The sequence below is a fragment of the Austrofundulus limnaeus genome, unplaced genomic scaffold, assembly GCF_001266775.1.
Source record: "Austrofundulus limnaeus strain Quisiro unplaced genomic scaffold, Austrofundulus_limnaeus-1.0 Scaffold3, whole genome shotgun sequence".
NCBI lineage: Eukaryota > Metazoa > Chordata > Actinopteri > Cyprinodontiformes > Rivulidae > Austrofundulus > Austrofundulus limnaeus.
In genome coordinates, this window is record NW_013952405.1 from 7,969,861 (window position 1) to 7,997,681 (window position 27,821).

The 27,821-nt window shown below is 38.6% G+C and overlaps 2 protein-coding genes across 4 annotated transcripts in view; both read left to right on the top strand.

Annotated features, from left to right (window-relative positions):
• The first annotated feature begins 634 nt into the window (after nt 1–634).
• rorcb (RAR-related orphan receptor C b) lies at nt 635–18,835 on the top strand. 2 transcript variants are annotated; one of them, XM_014020884.1, is made up of 10 exons: nt 635–993; nt 9,232–9,317; nt 9,417–9,558; nt 10,801–11,307; nt 13,065–13,186; nt 13,297–13,429; nt 13,994–14,101; nt 14,571–14,681; nt 15,552–15,664; nt 16,358–18,835. In XM_014020884.1, the coding sequence occupies exons 1-10, from the start codon at nt 987–989 to the stop codon at nt 16,517–16,519; spliced, it is 1,491 nt and encodes a 496-aa protein (XP_013876338.1). In that variant the 5' UTR covers nt 635–986; the 3' UTR covers nt 16,520–18,835. The 2 variants fall into 2 exon arrangements, with proteins under 2 accessions (XP_013876338.1, XP_013876345.1); XM_014020891.1 differs by lacking the exon at nt 15,552–15,664 and having other exon boundaries at nt 649–993; nt 16,358–16,491.
• A 2,215-nt stretch (nt 18,836–21,050) lies between these two features.
• Nucleotides 21,051–27,821, top strand: part of LOC106526360 (endophilin-A2) — a 12,331-nt gene continuing 5,560 nt past the window's right edge. Inside the window, exons 1-5 of one of the 2 annotated variants that reach the window (XM_014020955.1) lie at nt 21,051–21,192; nt 25,090–25,158; nt 25,271–25,487; nt 26,046–26,179; nt 26,984–27,142. In XM_014020955.1, the coding sequence (XP_013876409.1) occupies nt 21,148–21,192; nt 25,090–25,158; nt 25,271–25,487; nt 26,046–26,179; nt 26,984–27,142 (624 nt within the window). In that variant the 5' untranslated portion in view covers nt 21,051–21,147. The remainder of the gene's footprint in view (nt 21,193–25,089; nt 25,159–25,270; nt 25,488–26,045; nt 26,180–26,983; nt 27,143–27,821) is intronic. The other variant, XM_014020963.1, reaches the window with a different exon arrangement.

Below are 27,821 nucleotides of genomic sequence, written 5' to 3' on the forward strand. Positions count from 1 at the left end.
ATTTATGTTGTGTTTGAGCAAACAATGCCATTTTATTGGGGGGTTATTTTGACTGGATCAAATTATTGTGGGGGTCAGTAGCAGAGACCTGTGCCCCCAACTATTTTTGGATGATAAACATTTGTATCAGGTCAACAAAACAAGGGCATAGTAACAATATTTTTATACTACATTTATCCATTTTAAATACACTAACCTCACTCCTTTGTAACAACTAAGGCAAAACTGTAATTAATTCAGAAAATCTTTTCAGGACCCCACCTTGATGTTTTGGGACCCCACTTTGGGTCCCGACCCCAACTTTGGGAAACACTGGTTTAACCTTCCTAGTTGGACAGGTTGTTAAAGGCTCTGACTTGAGTTAGTTCCTGGTGCGGAACAATTAAACAGCATCAGGTCACACAGGGACGCATCACAGCAGAATTAATTGCTTCTTCAGTTACTCGTTTAATTCGTTGTGTTGATCTATTTTTGTTTTGTTTCTGTTTTTGTTTTGATTTCACGTGCCCGTGCTTGCAATTAAGTACTTTGCCTATAGCCACCTTAAAACTCGCCCCCGCGTGCTCGGCCACGCGCGCGTCGCGGGAGGAGCTGTCGGCAGTGAGATCATGTGAGAGTCCACGCTTGGAGAAAGTAGGTTAGCAGGGTAGACTGAGAGGAAAGCAGGCGCAGAGGAGGAGGAGGGGGGGTCCTAACAGCGCTCCTTCACCGTGGGACTGATCTGTCAGGAAGAAGGGGGGAAAGAAGAGGAGTCTGATATCTGTTTGTCGGCGCGCTCGCAGACGGAGACGATATGAGAACCGGAGAGACTTGCCTCACTCTTTTATTTTGCTCCAACTTGATCCAACGATAAGGGACAGAGGAGTTGAAGCCGTTAACATTTACAGAATTGTTTTTCTTTCTATTTTTCCCCCCATCTCTTTAACACTGACCCCAATGTAGCCGAGAATTGCTCGTCCAGACCAAGAACAGAAAACACCATAAAAATGAGAGGTAAGCTTGATTTGTTGTCAAAATGTTAAAAAAAATACTAAAAAATAAAAAGGAATCTGTGCGTCTGAGCTTTGATTCCCCCCGTGCGGGTTTGTGCGGRTTGGATCAGCAGCCACATGTGTGCGCACAAGGGGACTGGAGCGCGCCTGTTTTCCTCCCCACTAATCCCTCATGACTGGATTATGGCTGCACGCAGAGCCGGGGGGACAAACATGCATTTTATTTAAACAGACATAAAGAGAATGTATGCATTTAACTGCTTAAAAACATGTTTTTAATTTTAATGTCTGTTCAGGATCAGGCAGCGGCGGTTTCTGTAAGYGCGCAGCTGTGCTTTCCTGCTGTGCCAAATTCTTGTGAGCCATACCTCACCCGAGAGTCCTGTACGTTTCAACAGATCCGTGGAAGAGTTATGCAATGAGGGGAGGGGAGGGGCGCAAGTAGAGGTTGTTACCCAAAACTRCTATTATGTAATGCATGTAACGTTAGTCGACCGTGTAGATCTCTCACGAGGTTTTTTCTAAAGACTTGTGCGTAATTGCGCACATTTGCGCACAAACTCARTTGAAACCTTGACAGCTTTATCTGACGCTTTGTGATAAAAGGCTTGAAAATGTTTTTTTTTTTTTTGCAAAAGTGTTTATAATCTGCGGCTCAGTGCGTGGCGTGTTTGGCTGTAGGGGGTTGTTATGATGGGATGGCCGTGCCAGCATGGCCGACTGCGTGAGTTACGGAGGGGGAGAGCGCGCGGCTGTTCCACTGACCCAGTTATGTCACGCAGCATTTATACAGCATCCACAGTGGAGGGGAGGGAGTGGGGAACACTGTGGGAAGCGTCGTGCACTCATTCTTTCTGCTGTATGTRTRAATAAAAATTTAAAGACCTGGCATTCCTTTGAAGGAATGGATGTCGCCCACCGCCTTTCATGCCAAATAAAACCAACATAATCTTTTGCTGAAAAGAGTGTTTRGGATCACACTTATACCACTCCAAAGTTTAGCCTCAAATATATCAAACTGACAAAGTTTTACTGTCAGGATCTGAGCTCCTTTCTGTTTTGATCTTTCCTCTTTTTGGTGCCTTATATTTATCTTTAGATCTTGTGTGCCATTCATCATGCCCTTAGTTAGCTCTTAGTGTTTTTCCAGTCAGTCAGCCACTCACACCTGTTGTCATTCCCAGTCAGATCAGCTGCCTCCCAAACCTCATCTCTGCTCTTTACACTCAGTTCCTCTCCATCTTCTTATCAGTTTTRCATTATCTTAGCTCCATCATCAGGCTCTCCCTGCATTTCCCCTGTGATCTCCAKCACTTTGTGTCAGCAGATGTTTTCTTATTAACAAATAAGTTTAGGGTTTGTTTGTTTTTTGTTTCTGTCTGCATTTTGCATTCAAAATTTCAAACCAGCCTGCTCATGTTTTGTGTTGCCTAAAACCAATTAGCTGTGGGCAACTCCGAAAAGTTAGCAGACAAACAGGTCTGACTTCAGCAGGTAATGTCAGAGTTTGGAGCAGAAAGTGTTGCACATGTCTCCGAGTATGTGTCGGGAATGATGCTCAGCAACTACCCACACCAACTTTTGGTGGAATATTTGTAAACCTGCTGGGTTTGTAGCTGTTTTTATTAGCCCAGTTTAGTTGACCGTGGTGGGTTGTTTGCAAAAGTTTAACAGCTGCAGATGTACACCCAAAGATTTCTTTCTAAAAGTAGCATCTAAATTCATCCAGTGKTTCATGAGATATTTTGCTAACACTGCAAACAAATTTACACGCATAGACATTGGCTAAAACAATWTCAGCTTTTCATTTTTGGGTGGAGAGAAATAAGCTAAAGTTATTGCAGCTGTTTCAATTTTCTGTTTCAAACGTCCTTGTTCCAATTTGACGCATTTTTCTTTTCTTTTCCCCCCTAATATTGATAAATATCAGTATTTGGACCATATTTTACCTAAAGKGGAGTTTTATTCTCTCAGTAAAGGAAACAGAAGGATTTCTTGTTCAAAATGGAGAAGGAAGRAGGACGAAACAGACAGAAACATTTGGGGCCTCTGATGGAGGGAGGGTCCCTCTCTGGCAGGATATCCAAATGTAAACAAATCCATTCTTAGCTGGCTGTGGCACAGAAAAATGTATTTTTATTTATTTTTTACACAACCTGTTATGTTTTCACTTGTCAGCGTGTTACTTTCATAATCCTGTAATCGWCCTGATCAAACTGCTGAGTCACCTTTCTGTCAGTTTTGACACACTGACACAGTTTGGGGTTTTGATAGTTTTTTTTCTGGTTTGCTGCACTAGTTGGACTTTCTCAGACACAATGAAGGATCATAAGACTGACTTTGTGCATGAAGAGGCCAGTTCACTCAGTTACTCCCCTCCCCTGTATGGGCCTCAGCTCGGCCTCCAGCGGTATTTGCATCTTTTAAAATAGAGTCCACTGAAAGCACCAGCAGCTAAAGGGCCAGACTGTGCACAGAATGAGCATTTAGCATATCTYTAAGCTTCACAACACATCCATTAGTGGTACCACCTTTTTTTTAGCAGAGAATAAAAAAAGAAATACATTCGTGAGCGATAAATGCTAAATTGCAATCCCGAAACATAAGAGCAGGATGCAAAAACAAGTGTTTCTTGTAAATAAGARCCTCAGGCACTTCATATTTTTCAGCTATTCTCATGAGGAAGTGGTGCGAAAATGGAAAACTTCCGYATGAAATTATATCAGCCTGTTGTTTATTAGGAGTTGGCTTTCCTCGGCATGCTTTTCATGAWAGTGTAGCCGTTGCACAGAGCAAGAAAAGTATTGAAATACAGGAAATTGAGAAGTAGCACCAGAACGTGTCTGCGAATTGACAGACTTGTGTTAGTGTGCGTGACAGGTCCAAGTTCGTCTTTTTTTCCCCCACATGCTGACTACGACTCGCCAGGGGGGCACCTGTTGGAAAATTGTCACCTGTTTGTCCCTTGTTAAGATACAGAGAAGTGAACCGCTGGAAGCAACAAGTCAGTGATTTTCCTTTTGCCTCTCTGTCGACCCCACCCTCTGCTGAATAGCTCTTTGTAGAGATAACACAGTTACACATTTAGCTAGCTGATAACCGCTCTGAGGCCTCAGCTGTTACAACGTCTTCTCCTTTGGTTTTGCGATGAGGTTACTGTCAACTTAAACTTAAAACRTTTGTCATTTATTCTCAATTATCGCAGTCTGCTGAGTTGTTGTTGTTTTTTTTTACTAAATGTATGGCTAAATTGTGTCTGACTTTATGTAGCATGCTAGCAATTAGCAAAGCAGGTATTGAGCTCTCAAGAATGTTTTGTGTCTCAAGAGTTAAAGGTCAGAAAGCTCCAAAAGGCGTCATTACACAGGTCGATGGGGTTAAAAGAAATTTTCAATGCTTTTTGCACATTATAGATCAATCAGGTGAACAAAAAACACTGAATAATACTTATGTATATAATTGTAATTAATTTTCTAATCTAACCAAGTCTTTCTATCTTATATCCAGCCAAAAAGTTTTTTTAATCTTATTTTGAGAGTGATACACTAAGCAAGAGCAGAATGTGTTTGATTACTTGTTATCCTGAAAATGTTCCTTATTTCAAGAAATATTACCAAGTGCAGTTGTCTTATTCCATTGGCAGATTGTTTCACTTAATTTGGGTCTGAATCTTCTGAAATTAGGTGAAATAATGTGCTCAAGTATCAGTCTCTAAAGATCAAGAATACTTTTTGGCTGGATATAAGGTTGAAAGACTTGGTAAGTTGGACAGTTTTTGTGGTATATAGCTTCAAAGCCTTTCTGTTTAGTTTCTCAGCTCAATAAATTAGATGTAAGTAATTTAATTTTCTCATTCAACAAGGCTCAACTGTGTCATTAAGGCTGCTGTTATCATTAGGTTGACATTTAGAAGTTATGTTTGCCGTAAGTGGCCATTTGTTTTTGGTTACGTTGCATGACGATGATTATTTGAATCAGTTTCTTTGTAACCAAAGCTGTTGACCAAAGGTGTTCTTTGCATCGCCTTTGGTTTAGTTTGATCTATACAAGCCTCACCCTCACTGGGAGCGAGTTTGGCCTTCTGTAAAGACCCAGTCCGGCTTTATGTTGTGTGCTTTCTCTGCTTGTTCCTGGAGATGAACAATGAGAAAGTATGTGGCGTGTTTGTAGTTGTAGCTGCTCGGGGTGGCTGGCTGGGCATCTGAGTAATCCTGGCTCTCAGCACGGGACAAAAATAGACTGAAGCAGAAGCTCAGTGTCAAAGACTAAGAGACAGGGGTGGTGTGTGTGTGGGGTGGGGGTGGTGACTATCACTGTCAAGTTCAATGCTTGAATGGTCTTGGTGAACAGGACAGTGTGTACCAATACCACGGGCAGTCTTGTTACTGAAGCAGCAAAGTGAATTTTAACCGAACAACTCTACAAATCTGTCATGTATTCTCATGTCCTGTTTGATCTTGCTTTTATAAACGATTCCACATCTTTCAGTCCACCAAGTATTCTTCCATTCCACCTTAAAAGTGCACAGAGCAGGTTTCTGCTGCCTCCCCTCCTCCCTCTCCGCCTGCAGTGGGAAAGTGTGTCAGTGGGACAGACCAGTCCACACAGGCTGACAGGCTCCAGCGCCAGAGTGATGGATGAGTCAGCCAATGCCGAGCAGCAGCCAGATCCACGCAGCCAGTGGGGAAGGAGAGAGCGTCTGAAGGAGGGCGGGGCGTGAGCTCTGCTGGAGTGAGTTTTGCTCATTGAGCGTTGAGAAAGAATGCTCACAGACAGGAGTTATATAATCAAAAGAGGAGGGCGGGGTGGAGAGGGAGATATTTTTCCACTGCATGCCTGCAGCTGCCCTCATCAGTTGGAGTATTTTGGTCAACATTTTGCAGAGCAGAGTAGTCCTTAAACCGAACTGTTAGGTCGGAAACTTTTCTTTTTCACCATCAGGCACCAGTTTTTCCACTAATCAACTTTAGCAGCAGTTAATGATCCGGCATACACCCGCCCACCCCAACACCACCACTGTCAGGATCAAACAAAACCAAACTTACTGCTGTCTCCTCATATAACTGTAGCTGCTACACCAACCACACTGAAACAGGAGTCTTTGTGCGTCCTGTGCAAACGTCATGTGCTTTCTTATTTATTTTTTCACTCTGTCTGCTGGAGGTGAGGCCATATGAAGGGTGCACACAAACACGGCTCAGAAGTTAACTTCRCTTGTACTGGTTCAGGGACCTACTGGGGTTGGTTCTGTCACCAAAAGGAAGAAGACATCTACGKTATGTTGCCCAGATGATCATACAGTTGAGCAAAAATAATCGCGTTCATTCATCAGTTATCTTTACCCGCTTTTTTCTTTAAGTGGGGGTCAGTGGTGTCTTTATAATATCCCAAAAGAACAAACAATTCTTTGTTTTACAAAAACCTGGGGTTATAAAGTACAAGAGAGGCACAAATAAACCTGCAGTGATCTTTAAAATGAGGTAATGTTCCATTAAGTGTGACTTTTCCTACTGGAGTTTCAAACATGCTCCCAACTTTGGTAATGAGTCGTGTTTCAGCCTCACAGACTCATAAAGTGTAAGTCTAAACCTGTAATGCTGTCAGCAGGACTCCTGGAGAGCACAAGCAAAGTGTTACATAACTCCACCCAAAAAAAGAAAAAAAAATGTTGCTCCATTAATCAGATGTACGAATTTTGGATTTTGACACTTTTGACAAAGCATCACTCAGACTAGTTGGAACATTTGACAGAGAACATTGAAGGTGTGTTGGAACCAGAATATTAGCAAACAGATCTTTTGGATTGAGTTTTTGTTCAAACTGATGCTATCAGACCCTGTTGGAATYGCATTTTGGGAAATTAGAGTTTGGCTCAGACTCTTTTTTTTTTGTCATGTTATTTTAATCTGTCCTGTTGAAAGAGTGGATAGGTTGATATTGTACACTACTCTCTACATGTACATCAGTGAGGAGGAAAAGGGTTTTCCCAACAGAATTTTGAACTGTGAAAAAAAAAAAAAAGCAGCACTACTCATCTTACCCATAGTAATGTAATGGCTCATTATTGAATATCAGCTGAAGCTACAAGCTAAGTTTTTAATAAAACTCACTATATGCTAAAATCAAGAGGTGGTGTAAAGTCACAGAAGTGACTCGAAACATCTTGGGGACATTTTCCCCTTGTTTGTCTGGTAATAAGTCAGAAGTTCAGCCTGTTCAGTCTGTTGATTTTTTTCCTGATTATTGTGGAAACCTTCACGGATACATGTGGTTTTAATATCAACAGAAAAACATTCCATCGAGGAGAATTTTCCACCTTCCTCGCCGTGTCGTATAGAAAACATTGAGTTTTCTGAATAGCCTGCCCTACCTCCTGGGTAGAAGATTACAAACACAGTTCTTCATGCACGCGCGCGCACACACACACACACACACACACACACACACACACACACACACACACACACACACAAACTCGAACACAAAGTTCAAGATTCTGAGAGCTGAAGAGCTTCACTATGGAGTTCATGAGAAAAAACAGTCACCACATCCTCGTGAACATGTTTGGTGCTCATCTGTGAGATTTGAGCTGACAAGTGAAACAAAGGGTTTAATTTGGCTGAGAAAATCTGTGAAAGTATTTTGTAAGAAGGCAAAACAAGAAAATCGTTATTAGGATTTGCCTTTCCTGCTGTTATTGGGTCAAAATGACCCCTGAGGCCTTTCATGTCAAAAATTTCAAAACTTTTAATTTTTAGTTGTTAGAAGTTATACATTTGAATTTTGTTCTTGTATTATTAGTTTGTTGCATCATTAGAAAAGAATAATTTTTGTTGACTGTATTCTCTGATTCATATCAACCAATAACAGCAGTAAGTATAATTAGAAAGCAATGGTAACATTTAATTACAATAAGTACCGATGAAGAATGAGTACAATGTGTAATGATCTATGGCCTAAAATACTTCCTATGTTTTAATTTTATTTTTAAATAATGAAAAATAAGCAACATTATGATTGGTCTATATAATCAAATTAGCTGTCAAAATCAGCAGTTTGTCAAGGGTTTTGATTTTTGTCTGATCACCAAACTTAGACATAAACAAATGCAAGGAGTATTTTCTATTTTCTAATGTTTTTTAATTTTTTTATTTTTTGAAAACCTTGATTAATTTGAGGTACCGTTACTCCCAACCAATCATTCGTGTAGAAATCAAATGAAAGCTCTTTCTTTTGCAGAGTAGTTTTTTTGAGCGTATGCTTGTGTGTTTTTCTGTATAAAACACAGGATCAAAGCTCTTTTTTTAAACTCATCCTTCCTATGTGTGTGTATTCTAAACTGCAAAGGTAGCACACTACGTTGCGAAGGACCCTGGACATTTGTTCCCCCATGTTTGTCATGTGTGTGTGTGTGTGTGTGTGTTTCTCCAGACGGATGTTCTAATCTGCATTTCGTTCTGCACTCTTGATGTTGTGTGTGAATGACAATAAAACGCTTATGATTCTGATTCTGATTCTGAAAAACACATAAATTTTACTTATTGTCTTAGTCATTATGGCTTTCTTTAGTGCTTCACGTATAGCTCATTCACCAACTGATCATTTGTTAAATCTATGTGAATACGCTTTGCACAGTAAGTGGAAGAATAAATCAAACACCAACTTTAGATCAGACTGACTGCAGGGTGGTTTATTCTAAAAAGTGGATAAATTACCTTTGTTTGCAATCTGAAACTTCACTGTTTATGAGTAAATTTGATACACAGAGTGAGTTTCAACACACTTGTAAAGAAAATTGTAGCAGTGAAAAACAGTGATATGCGTAGATTTGCATTTCAGTTCTGTTTGCTCCATCCAAACTGGAACATGTTTTTAAAGGATAAGTAAGGTAACTGAGCACAACTTGGCAAATAAGGAGGAGAAACCAATCTTTTCAGGAGACAGAAAGCTCAGAGAGGTGCAGCCTCAGACAGCTGCCCTTCTGGGGCAAAACCCTGCCAAATATGGGCTGCTGTGAACCTCAGCGTTTCATCTGAATATGCACATTTTACCACTCAGTACTCAGTATGTGCGAGGGGTTTTCCCCTCGTTTCTTGCCATTTAAGCACAAGCCAAAGTTGTAACAGCTGTTTTTTTTTTTTTTTTTGCAAAAACAAAAGTTGTCTGTCTAGTCATAGATTTAGTCTTATCAGTATTCAAGCTTCTGACGTGTTGGTTCAATGTTGTTTTGGTCCTGCAGCTCAGATTGAGGTCATCCCCTGTAAGATCTGCGGGGACAAGTCCTCAGGAATTCACTACGGAGTCATCACCTGCGAAGGCTGCAAGGTGAGAGGATGGGAAAAAAGGACAACAAACACCAACTTTACCCAGCTTTGTCGTGGATATTTAAATCATTGGGCTGTATGATTCTGTGTGCATGTCCAGGGTTTCTTCCGCCGCAGCCAGCAGAACAATGCCATGTACTCGTGTTCCCGCCAAAGGAACTGTCTGATCGACCGTACTAACCGGAACCGCTGCCAGCATTGCCGTCTGCAGAAGTGTCTGGCTTTGGGCATGAGCCGAGATGGTAAACATACACAAAATAAAAATGCCATTTTGAACTGAACTCTCAATTACTGTGAATTTGTGTAAAATTACACATGTTTGAAATATTAAGACATGTCAGGGATGGGCCACATCTGGCCTACAGGTGACTTCCGTCTGGCCCGCCAGTGAGGCTCCACCCCCACAAAAAGATTTTTAGATTGTTGTTATTGTTGTTGTTTTTTGCTTCAAAAAAGCACTCAAAGCAACTCTTAGAATCTAAGAGCCATTTTGAGTGTTTTGTTTATTAAATAAATCTTATTTTAAATTACATTCCTTCTGAGAAAGGTAGATTATCTGTTCACAAAATTTTAAGGCAAAACACATTTCTTTTGTCCACTTATAGACGCTGTCTTCCATGAAGTATTGTAATATAAGTCACCACTACAACACGTTGCACAAAGCTAAATATGAGAAGTTTACTGAAGTTGCAATAAACAACAGCTACTTTTTACCAGAACAGCCACAGGAGTCTGTAATCAAGGTGTCTGAATAGAATAGAATAGAATAGAATAGAATAGAATAGAATAGAATAGAATAGAATAGAATAGAATAGAATAGAATAGAATAGAATAGAATAGAATAGAATAGAAATAGCCTTTATTGTCCCGCCGAGGGGAAATTCAGGTGTCACAGCAACATCTGTATAGAGGTTCCCACACTAGTTATTTTACAAACTATAGATAGTGCACACAAAACAGAATTAACACTGATTAGCCAGTCAGCTCACTAAAGCTGTATTTAGTTTTGTGTGGTGTACCTCATGATGTACCTCATGGGTGTGTACTTGGTCCTCTAATATTTGGGCTATTTTGTATTCATGTTTTATAAACAAGAGTACAACTGTTACACATGCATTTAAGCATGAAATATGTTACTGTAATGTATGTTGGTTTAATAAACAAAACAAACCTTTACACAAACCTTATTTTAAATATCAGTTTTATTACAGCACTATGTGGCATTCTGGTAGCCTGGCCTTTTCCTTCCTATGCAGTTCCACTCARTTCCAGTTTCCCTTCTATGTATGAAGCAAAGCATAGGACAAGGGGCTGGTTTTTACCAGACTAGCCATCTGGTAGTGTCAACAAAAAATTCTGGCCTCCTCCATCATTTAAGTTGCCCATCCCTAAAATTTGCATTGTCAAGCTAAAATGGACAAGCTGTCACACAACAGTACATATTCAGCTTGTCTCCTGTGGTGAAGTTTGTTTTCTTTCTGCAGCTGTCAAATTTGGTCGTATGTCAAAGAAGCAGCGGGACAGTCTCTACGCCGAGGTTCAAAAGCACCAGAAGTCCCAGGAGTGCGCAGGATCCGTTGGCTCCAAGCCCTTGTCTTTGCCCCGGGAGGATGGAGTGTGTGGCAGCAGCACAGACGACGGTGAGGAGGGCCTGAGCCGGTCCTACAGCAGCGGGGGCTCCACCTCCACCCTCAGTGACCTGGATGACATTGCAGCGCTGCCGGACCTGTTCGACCTGCCGCTGACCCCRGAAGAGGCCAGTGAATACTGCAGCCTGGAGCTGCTCGGGGGTGGAGGGGCCAGCACCGGGAACACCTCCAACTCCTCGTCGTCTTCGTCCCCGTCCATGTCCAATCAGAACTCCCCGCAGCAGACCATGCTGGACTCGGCAGACACCGTTGGGAGCCAGCTCCTGCACACACATCAGCTGCTGGGACACAGGCGTTCACTGCTGGACCATCTGCCCGATGACTGCTCAATAACAGACCTCGGTGAGTCTAGAACTGATAGATAACATTCCTCACCTTCTCCTGAAACAAGGAGAATGTCACGTTAGCATCTACAGTATGTATTCCTTGCAGTGATCGTGCATAAGTCAAAAGCAGGTCAGAACTGGCAGGATATTAAAGAAAGGCCTGTTTTAACAAGATCGACATTTTCTCATGTGGCTCCAGAGTTTCGTATTAATTTCCTGTTTCATGCAAAGTTAATACTTCTTCCAGATGTGTCCTATTAAGTTGCTCTTAGCAGTTCTTGGTGTAATAACAATTTTATTGACAATTTCAAAACCAGTAGTCAAAGTCAAAACATACTGGATTTTTGGCAGATGATCAATAATAAAGGCAGAGTAAAATCCTTGAAGAATGGCATAACACCCACCACCTTTCATGAGAGTGTTTTATTTAATATGGCCGCCGCRGCAGCATCTTATTATAGAGTATGTGTTGATGACAACTCTCAGCTAGTACCACATAAACTTTACCACATTACCTATAATTTTTAGTGAGATCTAGGCATTTTAGTGTTGGTAAAATTCCATCAGCTAAGGCAGCATCTTGAGTTGGGTTRTCACCAAAAGTTAATCAGTTGTAGWTGCRCAACCAAAGGTTATCTACTGAAGATTTMATTCAAATCCATCCAGTGGTTTATGAGATATTTTGCTAACAGACAAACAACTTTTACTCCCATAGTTAATGCCAAGGTTTTTCAGCAAAAAATGTTGGGCAATAGATAGACCTCTGAGTGTTTGTGGAAAATGACACTAAGTTACTACTACACCAAACTGTAGCTCAATACCTGCAATCCTGACTGAATTATAGCCAATTTTGTATTAGCTAATATTGATCAGCTGTGGCAGCCATTTTTATTTGGAGGAATTCCAAACATTAATCATTTATAGATGTATATTCAGCAATTACTTCTTGAAAGTTTCATTAAAATTATTTGAGCAGGTCATGAGATATTATGCTAACAGACAGACAGAATTAACTGTGACAACAGCGATAATAGGATCAGAATAAACTGCTACAAAAAATTTATGTGGCTGATTATTGGAGAATTTGTTGGAAAGAAACAAAAATACTGAGCAAAACCAAATGCAAGAAGAGCAAATTTAATTTTGAGAGCAAATCTGATTCGCTGAAACACAAGGACAAGGCCATATTTTCTGAATGTGACTCACAAACTAGCTAATTAAGCCAAGGGCAGGATGCAGCTGGCAAAACAAGAGGTGCAATGAGAAATGTAAAAGGAGAGAAAAATCACCTCTCTACAAACTGGGTCAGACAAAAAATGGAGGCATTTATACATGTCAGAGGGCAAATCCTTTTACTGAGGTGTCTGTGGAGACCCTGGGGAGGAATATGTTTCTGTTTTAATAGATGGCAACAACAAGCTGTTTTCTGCTGGGGCTCTGGAGGCTTAGAAATAAAGAAATACTGTGGCTGGTGGAAAATAAGAATGAGAGAAGGAAAATATCTAACAGCCGTGAAGATGAAGTGTGAAAATGGGGCTGCAGAGCATCTGAACGGTGCAGACCTTCCAACCAGGGCCGGCCCTAGCCAATTTGGCGCCCTGGGCAAGATTTCAGGTGGCAGCTGTGCAGTTTTCTAAATCTCACTGCCAATTTACACACATTCACATACCAATCTAACGATTAAACGGCTGACATGGAAGTTTTGACAAACCTGCTCTAGGGCTACAGTAAACATCTAAAATGACACTAAGTGTGAGTGTTTTTACTTTACAGAGAACATCACCAAAAGCATCTTTAAGTCTCACCTGGAAACGTGTCAGTACAGCGCTGAAGACATGAAGAGATTTACTTGGGCCCAGTACACACCTGAGGAAATCCGGGTCTTTCAGAATAAAGTATGTCAAACAGAGTAATATGGGGAATCATAGTAATCCATTGTTTTTTATAAATGTAGTTTGTTTATTTTGTTTTGTTTGTAAAACTCTTTTTATGGTACTTCCCACAGTCAGCGGAGTGGATGTGGCAGCAATGTGCGCACCACATCACCAATGCCATCCAGTACGTGGTGGAGTTCGCCAAGCGGATCGCAGGCTTCATGGACCTGTGCCAGAACGACCAGATCATTCTGCTGAAAGCAGGTCAGTGCACTCTCCGAAAAGTCCAGTTACACGTTTCACAATCACAGAATCCTCCAAAGTGAAAATTTTCCATTTGCTAACTCGAGTTTCTTTCTGCTTGTTTTTTTCTTTTTTTTTTTTTTTTTTTTTTTGTCTCCAACCTTCTACCTTCACCCCTTCATTTATTATTTTATAAATGTTTCAAACCTGCTCTGAACTCTGGGGAGAACGACACAATCCTGAAAACAAATCTTGAATTGTAAATGCATAATTTCATCAAATCAAATTGTGTTTATATGTGAATGAAATGCATATATTTTACAATGCATTTACCGTTTGTAAATGATTTGAACTACAAAAAAAAACTTTAAAATTGTCTGTATTTTCTTTTTAAATATGTACTGGTTCAACATTTTCTTGCATATGCTGTGCACAAATCTGAGTCTAAATKATTTATATGTTGTATGTTTTTGTGTGTTATGGAGTACTTTGGGCTATTTTTTTCTGTTCTCCCTTTCTCTTTTTTCTTTTTTTGTTCTCCATGTTTCCATGTCTATTCCTCTGTTTGTGGTTACCTTTTTTTAGGTTGTCTGGAGGTCCTGCTCATTCGAATGTGCCGCGCCTTCAACAGCAACAACAGCACCATTTTCTTCAATGGAAAATTTGCTTCGGCTCCGTTCTTTAAAGCCCTAGGTGAGGATCACTTGGGAATGTTGTGTAATCTTTGAAACGATTGACACGCACCAAAACAAGTGGAAGTTTTTTTTATAGTTTTTGCAAACTGATTAATTGTAGTCCTCTGTTTTGTGTACCATTCTTTATTGAAAACTTTATAATCCACATGTAGGCCTATTCAGTGACCAAACTATTATTTTAATTTGTGTAGCTGTAATGACTCCCAACACAGTTTAATCTATAAGACAGTTGYTTCAGTTCTATTTACAGCCATCAAATTTTGCATTAGTTGCTTTTTTCTGCAGCATGAACAGAAAATCTGTACTACAGTGCCATCTAGTGGGCAAACTTTAAATTGAGTGTTTTTTAATGGCTTGTGATTGGACAGAAAAGTAAAACGGTTACATTTTAGTTCAATAAATACATTGTGATGACGTATTAGAATAATTTGATSCTTTATAATAAACACATTGTGTTGTGTGTTCAGGCTGCGATGATCTGGTGAGTGCGGTGTTCGAGTTGGGGAAATCACTCTGCCATCTGCAGCTCTCTGATGAGGAGATTGCTTTGTTCAGCGCTGCTGTCCTTCTGTCCCCCGGTAAATATTTTCTCTTCTCTTTCTAGCCCACACAAAAATGCATACAGACAGTCGAGGAAGAAGTTCCCATTGTTTCCATTGTTCTGCAAATACAGAGTAAAACGGTTCTGTTCTGACGAGATGGCATTTTAAATGAAGGTCGGCCTTCACAAAAAAAAAAAGAGTTGTTGTGACAATTTTTTCTAAGCCTGCACATTTGATTTTTCTCTAGTTTTACACAGTATTTAATTAAACATCAATATTAAACTAGGCTTTTGTGCCAACTTTTCATTCACACTTGGAAATTGTTAGTTTTTTAAATGACGAAGCAATAACATTGTAGCACATGATGTTATTACTTACAAAAAGTAATCTTTATTTTTAAATATCCACTCAAAAATCRTTCCATGAAGTAAGCTTTTTTTGTTTTTTACTGAACTTAAGGTAAAAAGTACTAATTTAAAAGTTTCAGAAATTCTAAATACCGGTATATCATGTTACATTTAGAGGATTCCTGTTGCAATGATGTATGACAAAACTACAAAACAAGCTGATTATGAATTTAATAAATGTACCATTCCTTACCTGCTAAAGTTTTAAACAAAGACCTCTCTGGATCTGCTAGCACTCAAAGTTCTGTTTGGGGATGACTCTTAGCTACTACCACACCAAAGATTATCTCAGCATCTCTAAAAATAAAAGAGTTATAACCATCCATCTCTTTGCTAAGGTTGTTTCGCTTGAATTGTGTCCTCTCTAAAAGTTAATCAGTTGTTGGAGTACATCTAAAAACTGATTAAAAACCTTCAGAGGGTTTTAATAAAAAAAAAACACAAACAGAAAATTACATGAAAGCTGAACTTTACAGAGGGAATTTTGTTGCTCCTACAGATCGACCTTGGCTGACAGAAGGCCAAAAGGTTCAGAAACTCCAAGATAAAGTCTACCTGGCTCTGCAGCACAGTCTACAGAACAGTGATGCTTGTGAGGAGAAACTTGATAAGGTACACTCAACCTTTTAGTCTTTTTTCACCCTTGTGGTTCCAGCCAACGACTTCAGTTGTTTAAGGTTTTAAAAAGGAAATCTACAAGCATAACAAACACAGATTACATCTGGATTAGTTTTATTTTTTTACATCAATTGCTGTCTAAATATTATTAAATATTTTGTAGAAAGTTTATAACATTGTCAAGTTTCAGCATTAGGCAAATGAGTGTTGTCTAAAATAACGTCATTGGAAGGATTATGTTTATAAAATACTGATGCAAAAGAGTATTTACAGTCCAAATATTAGAGGACTGAGTACACACCCATGAGGTACACCACACGTCAAATATTGATCATAAAACCTAGCAGAAACTAGACAACTGAATTAAACGTGTTAAAGGAGGGCCTTGAGTGTAAATAGTATATCTGCTCCAGATTAAAATATAAAGGATAGCAGAGACACCAGAGTTGGCAATGAGGAAAATATCATTAGAAACTMTCAAGGGAAAAGAATTTGTCAGATGACGCTATGAAAACTGCTTTCAAACCCTCTTTTCTATTTGAGGAAACTTGGTTGGTTATTTGAAACTACTTTGGAAAGTGGAAAAATAAGTTGCAATTTTTTAAAAAGGTTGAACGTGTGCACTTACATTTTATATATATATATATATATTTTTTTTGTTTGTTTGTTTGTTTTCTGTCCTTACAGATGGTATCCAAGCTGCCCATAATGAAGTCTATCTGTAACCTCCATGTTGATAAACTGGAGTTTTTCCGTTTGGTCCACCCAGAGACTGCCTACAGTTTTCCACCGTTGTACCGGGAAGTGTTTGGCAGTGAGATGTCTCTGCCGGACTCCACTCACAGCTAGACAGACAAACAGAGTAACAAGAGAGATGGAGAGAGTGTGTTTGGAAGTAGAGGATCAAAATGAGAGACAGCAAAGCATAAAGAGTGTAAAGCTCAACAACCAGCGGTTTAAAAAGACAATCCAGGACTTTAAATTCTTYGTCTCCCAAAGTAGTCCTCCACTATCCCAGCAGGCATACGCACCTTACACTACAGACCACACATGCCTATGTTCCTGTGAATATCGTAGCATTGAGAACAACTGTAATAATGTCACAGCAGTCTACATGGCATGTCAAAGCTCCAAGCTCTAAAAGATGTTTAACATTTTTCTGATCCACTGTGGATCACCTAACTAATTATGAATGTACCTCATCAATTAGCACCAGTGCACAAGCAAGAAACCCAACTACAAGAGTGAATGTACAACTCTGCCACTCTAAAACAGAGTTTCACACAAAGCATGGAGATGATCAATAGGMACAGCTGTTGGGCACTGTCCCTCTACTCCCTTGCATCTCAGAATGACGTGAATTCATGCAGACACCATCCTTTCACTGACCCTCTCTTAGGGACCAAGATCACAGGTCAGATTTTTCTCTGACGTAAACAGAAAACACACACATGACTCAGCGTGTACTCAGTCATTATAGCTCAAACACACAGTTCCACACACATCGTCAGTACACAGTGTTCGGTGCTGCCTTTTCGTAGGCCCTCGTAAYGCAAAGAAAAACCTCAGTCCCCCACACCCCGTTCCTTGCAAATGCCACTTAGCGACAGGAAAAAGATGAAATTATCTTTTAATTTATATACACATTTATAAGCATATATTTTAAATAAGAATGTAAATAGGTAATTATGTAAGTATATGAGAAGAGTTAAGTGTGAGTGAGGTGAGGTGGGTGAGAACGCACAAGTGATGTGAGGAAATAGATAATTCGACTCGGATGTTTTTTTGTTTGTTTGTTTTTTCCTCTTTTGACAGTATTCTCAGGTTTCCCAGGCAACAAACCCTCCCTCTTTGGCAAAGCATTTCCATCGAGCAAAAAGGAGAGCTGGTGGAAACTTGTTGCTGATTCAACAGAGCGGGGTGGGGCAGAATATTCGAACACAGGCAAAAAAAAAACAATGAAAACTGAACTGTTAGCTTTCACTTTGCACTGCTGCTGCCCACCCCTTGCTAAAAGAGAACAAGAGGATGAACTGGACTCTAATAAACAAAGAGAGCAAGGCAAAAGATGACTTCAAGAACTGTATAAAGAAGGGGGGAAACACTGGGTCTCCCTACCTGTTCCTAACCAGCAGTCAGTACGACAAGAGTGCGTTGATGTAACTGTGTTTTATTCAAAATGTTTCATTTAGCTTCAGGATTACAATGGTTCATATGCATCATAACCCTCTCTGCTGGTTGGTGCAGATGTATTATTTTGTACATTCGGAGTTCCTATCTCCTTTAACCTTGAACACAACACTTTTTTTCCGAAAGCACTTATACTTTCCTCTTTCTCAATTGACACTATTAAAGGCCAGACAGAGCTACCAGCTGCCCCCCTGAGTTTTGCTTCCATGTCAGTAAGACTCAAGTTTGCTTGTTTTATTATCATTTTATTCCATGTTTGTCACACTAAGGTCAGCCATAACTGTTTACAATTTTCCTGTACATAACCCATTTTCTGACGCGATGAGCTGGTGATGATGATGTCTTACTCGGGGTGCTGTGATGTTCTCGAGCAGAGTCTGAGGACCTCCTGCCCGCTGCTCAGGGAGCTAGCTGTGACCTCTTGTCCCTTTTGTTAAAAGTGTCGTCTTTTAGCCTTGTACTCCTTACACCTTTGCACCTAAAGACCCGTAACCATAATCACTGTGGACGTACCGTAAGTTCTATTTTTTTTGTGAATGTTACTTACAGCGTGTCGAAAGCCCTTCCTGTTTGTCCTAATATTGTAACATTAAAATTTAAGATTCATAGGATTTAAAAAAAACATTAGTTTCTAGATCAATTTTGTCATTGGGATTTAATGTTTCTTTTGCTGTGATTTTCAGTTATGTCAGTGTTTTCTCCACAATTTCTTCACGTGTCTCCACGTTTTGTCTTGTAAAGCCAGTGATTTATTTTATTTTCATTTTTAATTTCCAGAAACATTAGGAATTGTGCAAACAAAGAAAACCATAGTTTGATTTCCTTCTCTTTACCTGTATGACTAAGTGTACAAGAGGTATATAACTAGTTCAAGAAAAACAGTCACACAGCTCGATATTCAGTATATTGTTTCTCCAGTTGGATACATTTTATGTGGTTTTGAGAATGTAATAAATGGGTTCTTTTTCTTTTAAATAGTTTGTGTCTTATTTGAACTTTTGCCCTGATGTTTGTGAGTCTTTAGACCCTTATTAGTCATACAAGAAAAGTCAAACTTGCTTTCTGCCATGACAACATGACAAGTCAGGAAGAGCTATTTTCAGCTCCCTCAGGGACCTTGGAGCCCTGCAGCAGATGCTTGTGTCTCTGCCAAACAGTGAACTCCTCACTGAGTCAGTCTGAAGCTACATGAAGAGACAGAAGATCAAGGTGTCCTCAACCTCCAAGTTCCAACTAATTCAAGATGCAACAACCTACATAAAAATCTTTGAAAACACGCAAAGGAATGGCCCTATTTTACTGATTGAATTTAGGTTAAATAAAAAGGCCTAAAGCGTTTCTGCTTTCACAAAAACGCATTTTTATATAAATGACTCATCAATTTTGAAAAAGCCATTTATGTTATGATCACTCAAAAAAACCCCGACCACCATTAACTAGAGGTGGAAGCCTTCGTGTCCAGTTGTCCTCCTCCTACAACGCTGTTATTGCAAGTATAACTCAGGCCCCTATGAGCAAAAGCTGTGAATCGGCCCCACTGATCTGTTGTTCATAGAGGGTCATTGATTGGGCACATGACCCTCTATGAACAATAAAGCCAATCACGGCACTAATGAGCTATTGTTTGGCTGATGGTCCTCTTTTGCATGTGACCAACCTGTCTGTCCACCATGTGGAGGCAGTGCTTATAAGACTTGAGTTCACCTGAAACTCTTGAAGAAGTCTCTTAGAGGAGAGACGAAAYGTTTCATTAAAGAAGAACCCGTCCAGAGGACCTACTTGGTTTTTTTTTTTGTTTGATCACTAACCTAGATCTTAATGAGTAGCTGAAGATGTTTGAATTTGCTGCTTTTTTACATCAATTAATTGTTTTTAATATCTAAAATATTAAAATGTTATAAGGTAAGGTAACTACAGGTTTTGTTTCATTGACTGTAAAACTGAGAGTAAGTGTTTAGTCTTTATTTGCAACAAAGTTCTGAACAACCAAGCTTCATCTTTGATTAGAAATCATTTTCCATATTTTCCTAACAGAGAGCTTTACACTTCGCTCTCAGACTTCAGGTTTACTTAYGGTTCTTAAAGTTCTTAAATGGAGAACTGGGGGCAAAACTTTCCATTTTCAGGCTCCTCTCTTGTGTAACTAACTTCAGTTTCTGCCTGTAAGGATGACACTCCAGGCTTAAGACTTCCCTTCTTGATAAATCCTATTAGGATTGGGTTTCCTTATTTATGCTATAGGCTTAGATTGCTGGGGAATAAAGAAACCACATTTCATTACTCTGCTGCTGTTTTTACTCTCTCTACTCTTCACATACAACTATTGCTGCCATTACCTTGTATTTGTTTTGGTTTTCAATATATTCTACACCTGGACCAGTCATCCTGTGTTTGTCTGTGACTTTTTCCTGTCCAGTCTGACTTCAGCTATTCAAGGCAGACAGCTGCTCGTCCTGAGCCCAGTTCTGCTGGAGGTTTCTTCCTGTTAAAAAGGAAATCAGCCCTCACTGTCCGTATGTAATGCTCAGGATAAGGGACTGCAWCAAAGTGAAGACTGAATTTAGTCTGATAGTTCCTTTCTAACTTTTATGAAGCAGCAAATAAACTTAGTTGAGCAATACATAGTCCCTCAATTTCTCTAATAAAAACTTGGCAAATCTCAATATCAAAATAAACTGTGTGGCTGTTGCTTTAAAACTATCGTTGTCAATACTATTAGTATGGAGAAAATACACAATTTATTTGAATAAATATTGTATATTATAAATACAAAATTAGATTTGAATAATTCTTCCATATATTTTTATTTTTATTTTATTAATTTATATAACTAGCCCAGCAAGATGTTCTCTGCATCCTGTAAAAATAATAAATCATTTGGATGGACGCGCCCATTCAGTGTTGCCAAATATACAAAAATATCTTGTTTATACGATAGATTTATGGTAAGCTAAAAATAGTTTTTAAAAGACAAAACACATTTTATTTCGTAATTTATGTTCACTAAAACATAGTTTTTTTTTTATAAATACAATTTATTCGAAACTTTGCGTGAAATTACGGTCGTTTTAAAGCGGTCCTAAAATATTTCGTGTTTTGTTTATCTGGCAACCCCGCTCCCGTTCGAAGTCAGGAAGTTGCGGTTGCCTAGCAAGTTTTCATATCCACAGCCCAAAAAGTTTGAAGACGTGTTSCTCGTCTCGTTTTGTACCGTGTTTTATTTGTTGTTGTCGGGTTATTTTATATMAGATTTTTCCAGGAGCAGGTGGAAACATTGACCGTGTAAGATGTCGGTCGCTGGGTTTAAGAAGCAGTTTTACAAAGCCAGTCAGGTAAACGTTGCTCTTCATGTTACCAGTAATTGCCGAGGTAGCTTGTTGCTTATCGTGCTAGCCTGAAGCTAGGTCTGTTAACTGTGAAATGCAACTAAAGTGGTTATATTAACTTATACACGTTTTATGCGTTGGTCGACATTTAATCTCCGTGAATACAACAGTTTATGTTGTAATTATAAATTGTAAAGTGTGTTGTTTCTTACTAACAATGTAAACAATCTCTTATTAGCTAATGCTAATCTCTTGACTTTTTTTTTTACTCACTTTTAGCAATGCAGTGCTCGAGTTAATCAACTCAAGAAGTGCTGTTTTTTTACATGGATTATTTGCTTTAAATATATTGCAGTGTGTTCAGATGCTTATGTCTCTATTTAAACAAAAATCACAGATTTGTTGTTGAGGTTTGTTTTCAGTTTACTTCTTCTTCAACGCCCCCCCCCCCYTTTTTTTTTTTTTTACTACATTAGCCTAATTAGCATCAAGTACATGATTAGGACCATCTGTTTGTGGTATTTTATGATGTCTCAGTCAGACAAAGAGGATTTAATGAAGATAATGTCTGTAACTGTCTGGTTTAAGTTTTAGTCTTGCTTTGCTTTAACAATACAGGACTAATTAAGTATTATTTTGTTGATTAATTAAATTATAAGGATGAGACCAGAGTTTATATGAAACCCATGTTCATTTTTTTAAATCAGAAAACATCATTTTAGTTGGGCAATATATAACTTGATTACACTGATGTTATGTATATATGTTTCTGCTGCATTTGAACTTAAAAACGTTTTTATCTCTTCGTCTCTAATCTTTTCTAACAGTGTTTAATAATTGATGGGTCCTTCTGCAGCACAAGTTTCTGGTTTTAGTTTATGATTGTAGGTATGACGTTTCTATTTCTGGCATTTTCAAATATGACAAGGCGGTGGCTGACATTACCTGTGTGTAAACTTGAAGCACAGGTTGTCTTTCATACCAGACCAGATACTGGTATATCTGGAGGCTTGGCTTGTCATGCAAAACACTGAAGCAAATAGAAGGACCATTTTGCTAAGTCACTTACTTACTTTGACAGATTTGTCTTTTTTTTTTTATTATTCAGCYAGCAGTTTTGTATTAATTAGAGGGAATTTAAGCTGCAAGGTTTTGAGTCTTGAGGTTAAATGTTAACCCCGCCACTACAAACATACCTTTTGTTTTAATGGCTTGCAAAATGGCCTGTGTTTTGATAACAGCATTTTTTTTTTATTCAACAGGTTCTTGTTTTGCCTGTATGCTACTCAAATGAACTTGTAGTTTTAGGGGTGGCATCGTCAGTTATCTGTAGTAGATGCTTTGTKTTTAAAATAACATGTCATTAAGCCAGTCTGACCTGTCACACAGTGGAAAACATACTTAAATGATGACTGCATTTTACCTAAAAGATGTTATTATCACATCATTTTTGCTGSTTCRTTTTAAAGGCWTGTGCTCACCAAATAAAAGTGACTCATCATTTCTGCCCGATTGTTCCCAACTGTGTCCATGCTAATCCCTTTATCTCTTTRTGATTAGGATATTTTTCCCAGTAGACACACACTCAGTAGTTGGTGCAYAAATGGTGTATATTTCACATAGGCTTTTACAAAGCTATAGAAGTGCCAGGCAGATTGATTTTAGTCATAACTTGAGACAGGAAGGTGCCAGTCGCATAAAAATGGAAATTAATAAATTGTTGCACAATAATCTTTGAGACGTTGTTCTGTTTTAAATTATAAATAGACAGTCAAATTGTATTTACATGTTCACATTCACAATAATTTTACTAATATCATTACTTCATCTTTTAACCTGCCCCACAAGACAAGTCAATTCAACCAATCACAGTTTAGACAAACTCCGCCCACACACCAAGAAACTTCCCCTATGTACTGCAGAGACCCGTACTTGTGCATTAGTAAATGTGAGAAGGTCAATAGTTAGGTTTGTTAAGGTTTTTACTGGTTGTTGGCTGCTATTGTTTTAAACAATTGTATTGAAATCTTTGTACTGAATAAGCTGCTTGATTTCTTGATTTCTTAAATTTCTAAAGTTCTTGATTTAAAAAAAATGTCTTTCCGTACTTCTGAGCTATATTAATGTAAATATAGACATTTTAACATTTTAGTTTAAAATTACCTTTTTTTTTACAAATCCAATAGAAAGTGTTTTTATAAATCTATACAGGTAAAACTGAAAAAGTATACTGGTAATTTATATGTACTGATCTTATTCAATTACAAATAATGCAGAAACTAGTTTATTTAAATAAAMTTTATACTTCCTCCTTTGTTCAGATGCCAACTTCTCCTTTGGTACAAAGTGTTTTTTTTTTTTGTGTCATTTACTTTGAATATTTTGATTGTTCGGAGTAGTTTGTATTTTCCATACAGCTGTAGGAGCTGCGTTAGCTTGTTGGTCATTGCTGCAATACAGRATTTGTCAGGAATGGCATGCAGTGCAAAACACTTGTCAAATCTTTAGTGTGTGGTCCCTGCAGAAGATAAGAAAAGAGCAACAGATAAAAAAAACAACAACAAAGTTAACATTTTTCATGCATCAGTGTTTCCCAATACTGCTCCTCAAGGCCGACTGTCCTGCCTGATGTTTCTGTGGTTAAAACCCAGCTGATTTAAATGAATGGCTCATTAACAAGGCTCTGCAGAACTGATGAYATGCTGAGGAGCTATTGAGTCATTTTAACCAGGTATGTTGGAGGGAAATGGCTAAAGCATATAGGACAGTTGGCCCTGAACATCATGGTTGGCAAACAGTGCTCTGCAGTATGAAATAGTCACTGCCACTGCGTTATATAAACCGGAGAGGCTGATTGATTTGTCTGGTTTTATGTGTCAGTGTGATGATGATGAYAGTAGCAATGAGTTGACCCAAATAAGACGTCCACACACAGTCTTTGCCTTTCCAGCTAAATGATCGAGGGTGGAAAAGAAGCATTTTTGTAGAGTAAAATAATCCATGGATGTAGTTGAAGTGAAGGAAACTGTAATGTGCGGTCCAGATGGAAAAGGAAAAGCGGTTTTCAAGTTCAGAGGACTTTCTWATGAAGAACTCAGTCCCGCATCCAGAATTCAGGATGATGGTCCCCTGACTGAAACTCTGGCTCGTCAAAGTAAATGGCKGTTCCAGGAAATATATAAACAAAACAGAAAATGGTGGTAAATCAGTTTTAAAGTTTGAATACAGTGTTTAGTCTCAGTGGTCTCAAACTAGTTTTTTTTACTCCATAATCCTGCTTTGATCTTCTATTAGCCAAAAGAAAAAAAATGTGTTTAGGTATATATTTTATGAGGCTTTGTGTAAAGTCTTTTGTTGTTTCACTAAATATTAAAATAAACACATGGAGCCAAACAAAATGACATGTATTTCAAAGGTCTTTTAAATTGACCCAAAACTACTGCTGTTTTTTTTTTAATATAAATACTTTGTCTTAATCTAATAAACATTTCTAAACCACTCAGATATCAAATTAATTGTATAGTCACAATGAGATTGTGGTTATCACTGCGTTAGTGTGATAATTGTATCAAATTACTCATGAAAAGTTGAAAAAAAGGTAAAAAAAAAAAAAGTACAATTTTGTCAGACTATGTTGTGTTATTTGGCCACTGACGTTAGTGTTTTTAATAATAGAACCAAAAAGGCAACATTTTTTATTGTTTCTGTAATAGTTTATAAAAAGTGAACTTTGWAAGGGCTTTAGTTTTATTTTGAGAATCGAAGTAAAAAACAAAACATCTTTAATACTAATTTCGAAATGTCTTGCATTGAGTTTTTCTTTTCTTTTCTGAATGAGAGTATAGTTTTTGGAAATGTTAAAATAATTTTTTTGTTGTTGCAATATTGATGTTATGTTTACAGATGATGAGTGAGAGGGTTGGAGGTGCTGAGGGAACCAAACTGGACAGTGACTTCAAGCTACTTGAAAGGGTATTTCCAATGTTTTCATTAAAAATAATAATAATAAAAAAATAAAAATAAAAAACAAGACAGCTGTAATTTTTGTCACATTGTCTCAGTGGCTGTTAATCTGTGTCACCAGAAAGCAGACATCACCAGTAAAGCCTTACTGGAGGTCATGAATAAAACGTCAGAGTACCTCCAGCCCAACCCTGCAACGAGAGCTCGACTTAACATGCTCAACACAGTGTCCAAGATACGTGGGCAGGAGAGCAATCCYGGGTATCCACAGCCTGAGAGCCTGCTGGGAGAGTCTATGACTAAATATGGACGGGAGATGGGCGAGGACACCGGCTTTGGTGAGCATGGCAGGATTAATTAGAGAATAAGACTGAAGACTCAGAAGTTATATGGAGAATAGTGTCAGCAGAATGACTGAAGGAATTCAGTATAGGAATGCATTTGCAGAGAAAATAAGARGGGCTTTATGTTACATTTGTAATTTATCTGTTTTTTGAATATTATTGTTAGATGATTTATAGAAAGGGAGGGGAATCTAAATTTTAAACTCTTGGGATAGAATAAGGATGYTTTGTCTGTGTTTTTATTAAAAATGTTTTACCAACGGCATCAAAAGCGCAGCTACGCATTCACTAAAAAGATCAAATAAATTCTGGCAGACACTTTAAAGACTACAGAGGAGTTTGAAAATCTCACTACTGACTGAAGTTGACATTACAGTGAAACTTGTGTTCATCACAGAAAACAGTTGCTCACACTGGTAAACATACTTACCCAACAACCATAGGGTTTCTTTCTTTGATAGATTTGCAATAAAATCTCACCTCACTGCCTAATCTGCTGCTTAATAGCACACTGCTTGATGTTTCACTCGTCTGTGTTTGTGTTTTCTTTAGGTGGGGCTCTTACAGACGTTGGAGATGCAATGAAGAGGCTGGCTGAAGTCAAGGATGCGCTGGATATTGATGTGAAGCAGAACTTTATTGACCCACTCCAAGCAGTTGCTGACAAGGACATCAAAGACATTCAGGTAGAATTAAAGATCTAGTGTACTTGTGCACGCACAGGCACTTTGATCTGTGATCTCCACAGCTGTTATTCCAGCAGCTCTGGTACTGAAAACCACTAAAACACTTTAACTCTACACTTATGACAGTGTATGACTGAGTCACACTTATTGACAGATAAAATGTAAAGGTAGAGAACAATTTGTAGGGGTAGATCTACATCTTCTCATAACTAAAGTTATGAGGAAAATCACGAGTTCTTCTGTTTTTGAAATAATACCCTCTCTGTGGAATTATGAGGAAACCACACAGTGAATGAGTGTACTCAGTAACTTAGTTTTATCTAAAATAAATTATATTTATTTACAGAATAAAATGAATCACTTATGTACAACTCATTGAGGGACATTTAGGTTTTTTACAAAAGTTGAAACCAACAACAATTAACTCGTGTCCGGGTTAATTATCATTATTTTRACAACTTTATCAGGAACAACAAACTCTTCAGGCTTTAAGTCTTGACTAAACCATTGTTTGCGGTACTTTTCTTAAGGGTTTTGGCAGGGTATGGGCAAAGATTAAGAAGTAGGGAGAAAAGAGGGTTAAGGAAGGGTAATGAAGTTTTATCTTATCAATGTGAGGGAAGCCAGAAGTGCACACGAGTCTCCCACTCGAGTCAGCTGGACACGGGTGCGCTTAATCAARCAATTCAGCCTTTACCTCTCAGACGACTTCGCAGTCAGGTCAGGCGTTGAGGAAGTGCTCATCAGAGCACTGTTATGTGTTTGTAAATCTCATTGTCCTTCTCCTGTGTGTTTAACTTCTAGCACCAACTGAAGAAGTTGGAAGGTCGCCGCCTCGACTATGATTATAAAAAGAAACGTCAAGGGAAAATCGCAGATGAGGARATCAGGGTGGCTCTGGAGAAGTTCAATGAGTCCAAAGAGCTGGCTGAGATGTCCATGCACAACCTGCTGGAAACTGATGTGAGTCTAAAATACGTTGTTAACATCATTTAATTCATTAACTGTGCTTCCTCTGTCCTTATCAGAGCTAACATTATTAGCTTGGGTGCTAACACTATATCACCATATATAAATGTAGTAGCTTGGGCACCAACATGAAAGCTAACAATGTGACAAAAAAAATTGAGTAGAATACGTAAAATTTAATCCATAAAATCATCCATAAAGTTGGGGGGTAGTATTATACTCGGATAAATATTTTTACTTATGTATTTTAACTGAAATATTGGCAAAATTATTGGGTCCGGAAATGAGACCGCGTTGTAAAAAGCAGTTGAAACAAGCTCACCTCTGACACTCCTCTGTTCTTCAGAGCGAGATAGTAACAGATCCAGGCAGGCGACATGATGTGAAAAAAAGGGGGGAAAAGTAGTCCTGCAGCTCAGTAATGATAACAAACTAATGACATTAGTGTGTGACCGAGCTGCTGCTGGAACAACAAACACACATGTCCGTCTGTAATGGAGCCGTCTACCGGTGTTCTAAAAAAGTTTGAATTCCTGAAAAAAGTTTCCCCAACCAGAGGGGGCGCTCGCGAGTAGGAATTAATCTGTATCTGCTTAAAAAGTAACTTACCCCAAAATTAACTTTTTTTTAGCTGATAAACTGTCTAGAATGTGTCTAAAATGTTAAATAGTAC